Source organism: Pollachius pollachius (assembly GCF_949987615.1).
Source record: "Pollachius pollachius genome assembly, chromosome: 16".
Classification (NCBI taxonomy): Eukaryota; Metazoa; Chordata; class Actinopteri; order Gadiformes; family Gadidae; genus Pollachius; species Pollachius pollachius.
Window position 1 is genome coordinate 2,324,273 of NC_136949.1, and position 12,012 is coordinate 2,336,284.

The following is a 12,012-nucleotide window of genomic DNA, read 5'->3' on the forward strand; positions in this document are numbered from 1 at the left end:
CCCTCCATCACTAACCCCTCCATCACTAACCCCTCCATCACTAACCCCTCCATCACTAACCCCTCCATCACTAACCCCTCCATCACTAACCCCTCCATCACTAACCCTCCATCACTAACCCCTCCATCACTAACCCCTCCATCACTAACCCCTCAGGGTTGTCTGTTGAATTACTAGCAGCTGTGACGATGATGAAGCTGAGGAACGGTAGGATCCGTTTATATATATTTGTATATATATATAGATATATGTATATACAGTAGAGTCATATTGAGGTTGAGGTTGACTGAGGATTGTTTCAGGGGGGGGGGAGGGGGGGAGGGGCTTTGATTGTCCCGTGGGAGGAGGAAGAGGAGAAGGAGGAGGGTGATTTGTTTTAGTCTCTCTGTTCACCCTGCTCTCTCGCCATGTGTGATGTCACTTCCTGTGCGGCAGCGTCACTCTTCCTCCAGCGTCTCAGTCTTTATCTCTCCTATTCCTACTCCTCCTCCTCCTGCTCCTGCTCCCCCCCCCCGGGACAGCGCCAGGATGGTGTGATTGACAGCTGCCATCTCCACGGCGAGAGAGATGGGGTCCTGATGCTCGCTCGGCCCCGTGCCGTCGTCCTGGCAACCAGAGGAGGAGAGGAAACAGTGTTTACCTGGAGCGTGCGTGTGTGTGTGTGTGTGTGTGTGTGTGTGTGTGTGTGTGTGTGTGTGTGTGTGTGTTACCTGGGTGGGGGAGGTGGGCTCCAGCCGGTAGTATCCAAACTGTCGACTTAGGGGCCGCTTGTCGAAGTAGGGCAGGTCACACGCCTGGAGGTCAGAGGTCAGGGGTCACAATCGTTTTTGGTTTCGGAGGAAGCAGCGCCAGGTTGAACAGCCAACCATCACCCAGCCCGGTTAACCATTAAGGTCAAAGGTTAACCGGGGCGGAAACCTCCAGAAGGCTCAGGGAACCTCGGTTCCCTGAGCCTTCTGGAGGTTTCCTCTTCCGCCCTGGAACCTCGGTTCCCTGAGGTTCCAGGGCGGACCAGGAGGTAAAGTGTTTCAGCTCCAGGGCTCAGCGCTGCTCTCTGAAGAGCCCTCCCAGCACTGAGAGCTGATCACAGCCACAGCTCAGAGGAGGTTCTACGAACCCAGAACCTTCTGGTGAACCCCTAGACCGTCTGATCACCGGTCTGATCAGACGGTCTGTAGATCAGTCTGTAAACCAGTCTGTAAATCAGTCAGATCCCTATTCTGATCACCAGTCTGTTTACCAGTCTGATCACCAGTCAGCTCACCATTCTGACCACCAGTCTGTAGACCAATCTGTAGACCAGTCTGTAAAGCAATCAGATCACCAGTCAGATCACCAGTCTGTAAACCAGTCAGATCACCAGTCTGTAAACCAGTCTGTAAACAGTCTGATCACAAGTCTGATCACCAGTCTGTAAACCAGTCTGTAAACAGTCTGTAAACAGTCAGATCAGCAGTCAGATCAGCAGTCTGACTACAAGTCTGATCACCAGTCTGTAAACCAGTCAGATCACCAGTCTGTAAACAGTCTGATCACCAGTCTGATCACCAGTCTGATCACAAGTCTGTAAACCAGTCAGATCACCAGTCTGTAAAGAGTCTGTAAACAGTCAGATCAGCAGTCAGATCAGCAGTCAGATCAGCAGTCTGACCACAAGTCTGATCAGCAGTCTGTAAACCAGTCAGATCAGCAGTCAGTAGGGTACCTGCTCTGAGAAGTCGTTGGCGTCCAGCTCGTCGCTGTTGGAGTGGCCCCCAGGCGACTGTACCTCGATGCCGTGGCTCTCCAGGATTGTGGCTTCTTAGAGAGAGACACACAGTCACACACTCTGGATCACTCCTCACTGGAACAGCACTCCTCCCCTGGAGGTTCACTCTTTATATAAATGATCCATTTCACTCCTAACCTAGATTATCACTCTTTACATAGATGATCACCCCTAACATGAACTATCACTCCTAAACTGGAGTATCACTCTTTATATGAACTGTCACTCCTAATCGTGAGTATCACTCCTTATATGAATTATCAGTCCTAATCTGGAGCATCACTCTTTATATGAATTATCAGTCCTAATCTGGAGTATCACTCTTTATATGAATTATCGCTCCTAATCTGGATTATCCTTGAGGAAAAAGAATCTGCATTGTTAGTAATGTGTTTACCTATGTTGGCGCGGCGTTTGATCTCCTTGCGGCGGTTAGCGAACCAGTTGTACACCTTGAGAGACGTGACGCGCTCCAGGTCAGACAGCTTCTTACCTGGAGGGGGGTTGAAGGAGGGATTGAAAAGGAGTAGGAGGAGGAGAGGTGGGAGGCAGAGGAGGAGGAGGGGGGGGAGGCAGAGGAGGAGGAAGAGGGGGAGGAGGAGGAGGAGGAGGAGAGGGGGGAGGCAGAGGACGAGGAGGGGGGAGGCAGAGGAGGAGGAAGAGGAAAAGGAGGAGGAAGAGGGGGAGGAGGAGGAGGAGAGGGGGGAGGCAGAGGAGGAGGAAGAGGGGGAGGAGGAGGAGGAGGGGGGGGAGGCAGAGGAGGAGGAAGAGGCAGAGGAGGAGGAAGAGGGGGAGGAGGAGGAGGAGGAGGGGGGGGGAGGAGGAGGGGTTAATCACACGTTAGGATCCATCTGAACATTTAGCTGTCCCACTGAGACGAGGATGATCTGATGATCCTCTCCCATGGCAACACCATCAGGACCGTCTGAAGGCGCGGTGGGCACGTGTTACCATGGTGACCGGGGGAAGACGGAACGGCGCAGTGTCGAGAGGTCGTCATGGTTACCTGGTTTCTGGATGACAGCGTTGCAGGCGTTGGCGATCTCCTCCCGCTTGGCCTCGTCGGGGTACTGGTTGTCGTTGAAGTAACTTTATCAACACAACGCAACACGACACGCATTCATTACATCACCATGGGAGATGCAGTTCTGGTTTATTCCAAACAATTATGTTAAATCTCTCTCTCTCTCTCTCTCTCTCCCACTCTCTCCTCACCTCTCCATCACCGCTAGACACTCCTTCCTCCAGGTGAAGCGACTTCCTCTTCGCAGCCGGAAGGCTCCGGGGGCGGAGCTAATGGGGGGCGGGGTCTGGCGCCACTCCATCTCCTCCAGGGCCAATGGGGCGGGCCGCATGTTCAGAGTGGCACCTGGAACCAGGAAGTAAGCAGGCAGTCCTGGTTAAGAGACACAGACACACACACACACACACACACACACACACACACACACACACAGAGACACACAAACAGAGACACACACACATAGACACACATAAACACATACCCATAAACACACACACACACACACACACACACACCTGGGCTGGTCTTCTCCAGGGTGTACCAGCGGTAGAACGCTCTCTTCTTCTGCTCACTCAGGTCCGAGCCGTGCTGCAGCAGCCAATGGGAGATTCGGCTCTGGCTGATACCTGCAGCGACAGCCAATCACAGGACAGCTCAGTCATCTCTACCGGTCAGTCGGATGTCGTTTACCTAGCAGGTTAACATTAGATGAGACTCTTTTTTTCTTTCTTTTTTTTAACACATCAGACTGGAAATGTGGTTGCTATGGTAACGAGGAGGCGGACTGACCGGTCACCTGGGCGACCACGGCCTGGGATATCCGCCTGTTCCCCAGAAACGCCTTGATCTCCTCCTTCACCAGACTGCTGTCCCTCCTACACACACACACACACACACACACACACACACACACACACACACACACACACACACACACACACACACACACACACACACACACACACAGTCAAGAGGATAGAATCTGTTACTTCCATGCTCTTTCTCCCCCTACTATATTAAGCCCAGCCCATGTGTCATTAAGCCCCGCCCCTGTGACATAAAGCCCCGCCCCTGCGACATTAAGCCCCGCCCATCCGATCTTGTGATCTCTAGTGTCTGATGAACAATATGTAAATAGGACTGCCTCTCTCTCTCTGCTCGGTGCTAAGATTAGACACAGCCTCGCTCTTATAACATCCAATCAGCAGTCTGCTGGTGGGAATGTGTTTCTTCATGCCAAATAAAGATTTTCAAATTGAATTTAAATTGAATCTAGATGAAGAGAGTGACAGATATCCAGGTCGAGAGAGAGAGAGAGAGAGAAAGAGAGAGAGAGATGTTTTGGTGAGTTGGGCGCTACAGCGCCACCCCTGGTGGAACAGGTCTCTGCTCTAATTAGCGCCACTTAACGAGGTATCAGCTGGCCCTGATTACAGCCAATCAGGAGACAGGGCCCGTGTGGTCTCTGGTTAGTTTGGTTAGTGTCCTGTAGGGTTAGCTACAGGGGGGGTTATAGCGGTGTGGGTCTGTCTCCTCCCGGGTCCCCAGAGGGGTCTGACCCAGCAGGGGTACAGGAGCCAGCGGGGTCCGGGACCCTGATATGTTAACGTCCAGATCAGCGGCTCATTGTTGTGATTTAGCTTAGTTTAGCATAGCAAGAGTGAGAGAGTAGAAATGCTATGGTATGGTATGGGACGCGCCCTCATAGCCCCCCAGGTGGGACGCGCCCCCATAACCCAGCAGGTGGGACGCGCCCCCATAACCCACCAGGTGGGACGCGCCCCCATAACCCAGCAGGTGGGACGCGCCCTCAGCTCTGACTCCTCCCAGGAGCAGCGTGTTCATTGGTTGTGACCTGACTAATGTTCCGCTGAGTCTTGAGCTCATGGAGACGTCCGGCGAGGCATGGGGAGGAGCTGAGATGTACGATCATAAACACCCTTTACTGGCAGGTCAAGGTGAGTGGGCTTTCTTAAGTGGTTGCTATAGTGACGCCGGGCACTTTTAGACCCCCCCCCCATTTAGCCTCCAGCAGCTAGCAGCCTCCATTATGAATCCATAATAATAATAATCCATAATCCACAGAGCTGCTGCAGCCGGAGCAGCGTGACTCCACACTGCAGCAGCACGTCGTTACACACTTACTGTATATTGTACCTCCTAGCACTTAATGTACACACTTACTGTATATTGTACCTCCTAGCACTTAATGTACACACTTACTGTATATTGTACCTCCTAGCACTTAATGTACACACTTACTGTATATTGTACCTCCTAGCACTTAATGTACACATTAATTGTATGTTGTACGTCCTGACCAGAGCTCGACCGATATATCGGCGGGCCGATATTATCGGCCGATATTAGGCATTTTCCAAACAATTGGTATCGGCTGATTAAAAAAAAAAACGCCCGATTTTTTTTTTCTGATATAACTACAAATAACCAATGTTAGGAAACCTGTTTGTGTTTTGTAACATGTTTCTGGAGTTTATTTTTTAAATATATATCGGCCGATATATCGGAATATCGGTATCGGCCTTAAAAATCCTTTATCGGTCGGGCTCTAGCCCTGACACTTAATGTACACACCTAATGTATGTTGTACGTCCTGGCACTTAATGTACACTACACACTTATTGTATGTTGTACGTCCGGGCACTTAAAAACAGTACTTAGCATGGTGTAGCATCTTATCCTAGCTATCTCTGTTGTACACGGTGAATGGTTTAACCTACTGATGGTTAGTGCTTGGCACTTGGTTCTATGAACATCCTTACTGTACCGACAGAGATATATTGTTGTTTCTCTTCTTCTGACAAGTGGGCTTATTGTAAGTCGCTTTGGAGGTCAGCAACATTACTGACCTCTAATCACAACATTACTGACCTCTAACCACAACATTACTGACCTCAAATCACAACATTACTGGCTCTCATCACAACAAAACTGACTCTCATCACAACATTACTGACCTCTAAATACAACATTACTGACCTCTAAACACTACATTACTGACCTCTAAACACTACATTACTGACCTCTAATCACAACATTACTGACCTCTAATCACAACATTACTGACCTCTAACCACAACATTACTGACCTCTAACCACAACATTACTGACCTCTAACCACAACATTACTGACCTCTCATCACAACATTACTGACCTCTAAACGCTACATTACTGACCTCTAAACACTACATTACTGACCTCTAAACACTACATTACTGACCTCTAATCACAACATTACTGACCTCTTAACACTACATTACTGACCTCTAAACACTACATTACTGACCTCTGAACACAACATTACTGACCTCTAATCACAACATTACTGACCTCTAAACACTACATTACTGACCTCTAAACACTACATTACTGACCTCTGAACACAACATTACTGACCTCTAATCACAACATTACTGACCTCTAAACACTACATTACTGACCTCTAAACACTACATTACTGACCTCTAATCACAACATTACTGACCTCTAACCACAACATTACTGACCTCTAATGACAACATTACTGACCTCTAATCACAACATTACTGACCTCTAATCACAACATTGTCCCAGCTACCCTTCCCAGCCGTCGGCCAATCAGCAGGCTCCGCTCCCGGCAGACGGGCTCTCTGATTGGTGCCTCACCTCATCAGCTCCTCCACCTTGTCGTCCACCTCCAGGTCGTCCTCGGCAGCGTCGAACCCGAAGCCCCGCCCCCCCAGGGCGCTGTGCAGCGCGTAGCGCGGCGGAGACAGCTTCCCATTGGCCGCATCCCGCCCGTTGTGTGCCAGCGTCGCCATGGAGACCGGGGAGGAGGGGACCAGGGCGGAGGCCGGCGGGGGGCCGGGGGGGGGGGAGGGGTCGAAGCTGTTGCTAGGCGACGGCGAGAGCGCGGCGGGGGCGGGGCCGGGGCGGAACAGCGTCTGCGTGGAGGCGGAGACCCGGGCCGAGGCCCCGCCCCCGTCGCCGCCCTCCGCCCCGTTGAGGCCGGCGTCGGTGCCGTTGCAGGAGGAGGAGGAGGCGGCGTGGGGGAGGCCCGAGGAGGAGGAGGAGGAGGAGGCGCGGCGGCGGCCGAACTTGTCGCCGTGCTCGCGGTCGAGGCGCTCCAGCGTGTCCACGGCGTGCAGGATGTGGCGCCGCGCCATCCCCGACCGCCGCAGACGCTGCAGCAGGTCCACCTGCTCGATGGTGAACCGCGGCTCCTCCACGAACTCTGACATCCTGCTGGGGTCGCCGGGGGGTCAGGGGTCAGCCAGGGGGTCAGGGGGTCAGCCAGGGGGTCAGGAGGATGGAGGGAGAAAAAACACAAAGCAGTTGAGAAACAGACGGAGAGAAGGAAGGCGTCTGCAGCGGAAGAGAGAGAATAACATTCGAGGAGATAGGGGAGAGGAGAGGGAGAGAGGTGACGAGATGAAAATAAAGTTCACTGCTGAGGAAGGAAAGAGAAGGAGGGAGAGAAGTCTGAGAGGAGGAGGGTGGGGAAAGGAGGGAGGAGAGAGGTGAGAGGAGAGGAGGAGTGAGAGGAGGAGTGAGTGGGGGGGGCAGAAGAAGCAGTTATTTCTGGCCGGCGGTGCGGTGGTGCAGAGTCACCTTGGCGGCTGATGATCGAGAGACAGACTGCTGGGGGCTCAGGCACGCCCTCACACCACCAGGCAGAGAGTGAGACGGCAGAGAGTGAGACCGCAGTGAGTGAGACAGAATAGAGTGAGACAGCAGAGAGTGAGCCAGCAGAGCGTGAGACAGCAGAGAGTGAGACAGCTTCGAATGAGACAGCAGAGAGTGAGACTGCAGAGAGTGAGACAGCTGAGAATGAGACAGCAGAGAGTGAGACTGCAGAGAGTGAGACAGCTGAGAGTGAGACAGCTGAGAGTCAGACAGCAGGGCTGTATCTCTCTGGCCCCCGGTCCAGGCCTCCTGCTGGCTGTTCAACAGTAATAACACGCGGGTTCAGATCATGGGGTTCTGGACCGGACCGTCTGAGTAGGTCTTTAACCACATCTCCTCTCCCAAATCCTGACCGGTCCTCCTCCCCTCCCTGTCCACCACCAACCCGGACCCCGACCCCAGACCCCTGGCCGCGTACTGAACCAGTCTGACGGTGTTGGTGACCTGTCAGACCACACTCCTCCGCTCCGACCGGATCATTGCTTAACCATTAACCGGTCAATCATTCACCGACCCGCTCAACCAGCTCATCAGGACGGTTAACTATTGTCCAGAGTGGATTTCACTGGTTTAACTGGTTGTCCGGGGAGATAAGATACCAGCACCTCCCAACATTCTCCTATCACTATTAAATCCATACCGTACGATCCTGCTACAGAGCCGTCCCTCTCCCGGTCAGGAAGCCTTCTGACACGTGGTCCCTCCCTGCCATCCACCCCGTCCTATCGAAGGTCCCCCACCAGCTCTCTTTATGGCCCTGGTCTCGTAGTGACGACAGCGCTCATGGCTACTGAGTGCATTGATGTTATCACAGCAGTCAGACCTCTAGCATGACTCAGGCTGCGGGGTCCGTTCCCTTCGGACCGAGCCCCTGCCCCACGTGACGGCTCGTCTGCAGGCCGTGTGGCGGGCGGTGCCCACGGCCTGCAGGGGTGCATGGCACATCTGGAGCGTAGAGAGGCCCCTGGAGCCATGTCGGGCCCCTGGCTCCACCATGACGGTCGGACGCGCTCTGCCCACCGGCTAACGTCGCTGTGCCCGCCTGCAGCAGGACGCTACAGACCCCACAGACCCTACTGACCCACCAGACCCCACAGACCCTACAGACCCTGAAGACCCTACAGGGCCCTACATACCCTACTGACCCACCAGACCCTACAGACCCTGAAGACCCTACAGACCCTATATACCCTGAAGACCCTACAGACCCTACTGACCCACCAGACCCTATAGACCCTGAAGACCCTACAGACCCTATATACCCTGAAGACCCTACAGACCCTATATACCCTGAAGACCCTACAGGGCCCTACAGACCCTACTGACCCACCAGACCCTACAGACCCTATATACCCTGAAGACCCTACAGCCCCTTTATACCCTGAATACCCTACAGACCCTATATACCCTGAAGACCCTACAGACCCTATATACCCTGAAGACCCTACAGGGCCCTACAGACCCTACAGAACCCACAGACCCTACTGACCCACCAGACCCTACTGACCCTGAAGACCCTACAGGGCCCTACAGACCGTGCAGACCCCACATACCCTATAGACCCTACAGAACCTCCAGACTATACAGACCCACCAGCCCTACAGGACCCTACAGACCGTACAGACCGTACAGACCCTACAGACCCCACAAACCCTACATACCCTACAGACCCACCAGATTCACCAGACCCCACTTACCCTACAAGACCCCATAGACCCTACAGACCCCCCAGACCCTACAGACACCACCGACCCTCAGGACCCACCAGCCCTAAAGACCCCACCGATCCTACAGACCCCACCGATCCTACTGACCCTACATCCCCAGCTGGACCAGCGGCTCGTTTAAAGGGTTCCGTGTGGTGGTCCTCGCCAGGAACCCGGACGTCGTTCCGCGGTATCAGCCCGGCTAATTGACTGTCTGATGGTTAGCATAGCAGGCTAGCTGCAGTACCGGGCGCCAGAGAGGTGGTAATAACATGATAATAACAACACAACAGCGCCCACCTACCTTCAGACCGGGACCATCCAACTACACCTCACCGATAAACTTCCTGGCTGGAGTACTCAGGGTCGGAGGGCTTCAATCAGAGGAGAATGGTTAGCATCGCTGCTTTGTCTGACTGACAACAGACATACTGCCTACCGCTGAACCCAAATCATGGGAATCGTTCCCGGGTCATGGGAGTTGTAGTTCTATTCGCACCACGGCCTGCTGCTAAGGCATTGATTATCTCGCGTTAAGAACTACAAGTTCCCACAACGTGAGAAGACGTAGAGATCAGTGAACTACAGTGAATACATCTGTAATGCTGATCATACAATAAGGATATGGGTGGAATCACATTTTAGACCAATTCTTAATCTATAAAGTAGGTAAAACATAAAAACTGGAAGGAAATTGAAAACCTGGTGTTTCTCTAAACCCCCTCAAAGCACCTGGTTAAAAGCCTTGCTGCCTTCTTTTTGCATGTTCAACCCAAACGAAGTGTGTAGTTGGTTCATGTGTCCCCTAGATGGCGCTGCGGTGCTTATGTTCCACTCCCTGCGGTCCGTCTGTCCCGTGGTGTGGAACCACGGCCTGTCTACATGACGTCCATCTCTACCGTGTGAACCTGGGTGACTGGAGGCCTGTGATAAAGTGCAGAGCAGTCGTTTGGGTTACGGGAGCATCAGAAAGGTTATTCATAGGTTTCAGGCGAGCAGATATCCAAGAGTCTGACTCGGTTAAGGTCTCTGATTTGTAGGGACCCACCAACAGGCTGCTGTCTGACCTCCCCTCCTTGGCTCTGTTCCAGTGAAACTGTGACCTCATCTCAGACGTCATCTGCTGCGGCAGGTTTAGTAGAACGCTCCCATCAAATCTTCCTCAAGCAAGCATGTTTTATTGGGACTCAAAACTCATCGATTTGATTGAATCATTCTTAATATATTTAAATCGAATAAAATACATTTAATTATGCTTACTTTAATTCAACATTAAATTAACGATAGATAGGAATATCCACAACCCAGCCACAAATGTGCAACCAATGATTTAAAATGAAAAAAAAAAGAGAGGTTGAGTTGAATGTTCATTTGAATTCATTTGTCTTACGATAAATAAAAAGTCAAGTTGGATATTTACAGACGAAAGACCTTGTTCCAGGTGTTTGATTCAGCTGTGGTCTACACTGTAAATAGGTCCTAGAGACAGAAGTATAAGACGTGTAATAACATTGAAGCCTTTACCCAATGGATGGATGGATCTCCTTCACCTCCTCCATGACCGATCAGCCTGAAAGGAGCCTCCACAACGTTACACTGTAGCTGTGGAGGCTCCAGACTGCTGGCTGATTGACTGACTGACTGCTGACTGACTGACTGGCTGCTGACTGACTGACTGACTGACTGCTGACTGACTGACTGACTGACTGACTGACTGACTGGCTGACTGACTGACTGACTGACTGGCTGGCTGGCTGAATGACTGACTGACTGACTGACAGACTGTTGGGCTGAAAAGAGGGTGGAGGAGTGATAGGAGAGGGTAGAGGACTGGGGCAGACACTAACGGGTGGTGTTGTGTATTAGAGCCCCTCTGGGCTCTGAGGGGGGTCTGCCCAGAGCTCCAGGGAGAGACCGGGCTCATGTCTGACGTTCACTTCCCAGACCCCTGGAGCCCCCAGACCCCTGGAGCCCAGACCCCTGGAGCCCAGACCCAGTCCCCTGGAGCCCAGACCCCTGGAGCCCCAGTCCCCTGGAGCCCCAGTCCCCTGGACCTTGTCACTTCCAGTCACCCTCAGTGTGTTCCAGTGCGGCCCCATTAGTCTCCTGCAGCTGGACCGCTGGGTAAGGAGACCCAGATGTGGCAGCTGGGAGGAGGCCGGACAGAGCTCCCCCGGGCCCCAGGGCTCCGCTCTCTGAGCGTCGTTAGATGTAACGAGGGGCTCGGGCTAATTGGATTGGATGGATGTCCCTGGCTGGCTGGGCGTCTGGGGGGGTTTGCATCGGGACGCACGGAGAGGACCGTCGCGTTTGACCTGAAGGCTCAAGCCAAGACGGCGCTATATTCGTCCGCCATGTTGGGCGCTGACCACGCTGCTTCAACGCACCAGTGCCCAGGTCTGAGACCTGGGTCCTGGTCCTGGTCTAGGTCTCAGACCAGGACCCAGGTCTCAGACCTGGGCCAGGACCAGGACCCAGGTGAGACCCTAGTGTCCTGTATGTCTCGAGGTCCTCCAGGTTTAAAACATCGAAGCCATCCCAACGGGGAACCTTTGAATGACTAATATTTTGGGAGGACTCAGTGCGCATTTGCAGCAATGATGTCCCCTTCCTCTGAGTAGGGCGGGCCCTCTGTCATTTCCTGTCACCTCCTCATAAGGACCTGGGACGTGTTGCCCAAGGGCGTCCGTCCCCCGCTCCGTCTGAGTGTATTGACAATAAAGCTCTGAGTGTTTGAGTGTATTGTGGATAAAGCTCTGAGTGTATTGTTAACGCCACTCTGAGTGTTTGAGTCTTGGCGGCAGGTCATCTGGGCGGATGTTCCCGG

General features: G+C 52.9%; 1 protein-coding gene across 3 annotated transcripts; it reads right to left on the minus strand.

Moving 5' to 3' along the window:
• Nucleotides 1-101: 101 nt before the first annotated feature.
• Nucleotides 102-9,616, minus strand: hmbox1b (homeobox containing 1 b). Of its 3 annotated transcripts, none has more exons than XM_079753997.1 (10): nucleotides 9,490-9,616; nucleotides 6,460-7,038; nucleotides 3,582-3,667; nucleotides 3,308-3,418; nucleotides 2,984-3,137; nucleotides 2,775-2,857; nucleotides 2,166-2,261; nucleotides 1,706-1,797; nucleotides 711-794; nucleotides 102-605 (listed from the first exon to the last, which is right to left on the minus strand). In XM_079753997.1, exons 2-10 carry the CDS (start codon nucleotides 7,032-7,034, stop codon nucleotides 438-440), a joined length of 1,449 nt encoding a protein of 482 aa, XP_079610123.1. In that variant the 5' UTR covers nucleotides 7,035-7,038; nucleotides 9,490-9,616; the 3' UTR covers nucleotides 102-437. The 3 variants fall into 3 exon arrangements, with proteins under 3 accessions (XP_079610123.1, XP_079610121.1, XP_079610122.1); XM_079753995.1 differs by having other exon boundaries at nucleotides 1,706-1,800; XM_079753996.1 differs by having other exon boundaries at nucleotides 1,706-1,800; nucleotides 6,460-7,035; nucleotides 9,490-9,611.
• Between the last annotated feature and the right edge of the window lie 2,396 nt (nucleotides 9,617-12,012).

Bases quoted from the DNA above. Each gene is read 5' to 3' on its own strand.
- hmbox1b (XM_079753995.1), bottom strand. From the start codon at position 7,034: ATGTCAGAGTTCGTGGAGGAGCCGCGGTTCACCATCGAGCAGGTGGAC. The intron at 3,668-6,459 runs GTGAGGCACCAA...GTGTGTGTGTAG, and splicing joins AAGGTGGAGGAGCTGATGAG to GAGGGACAGCAGTCTGGTGA. The intron at 3,138-3,307 runs GTGTGTGTGTGT...TCCTGGTTCCAG, and splicing joins CCTGGAGAAGACCAGCCCAG to GTGCCACTCTGAACATGCGG.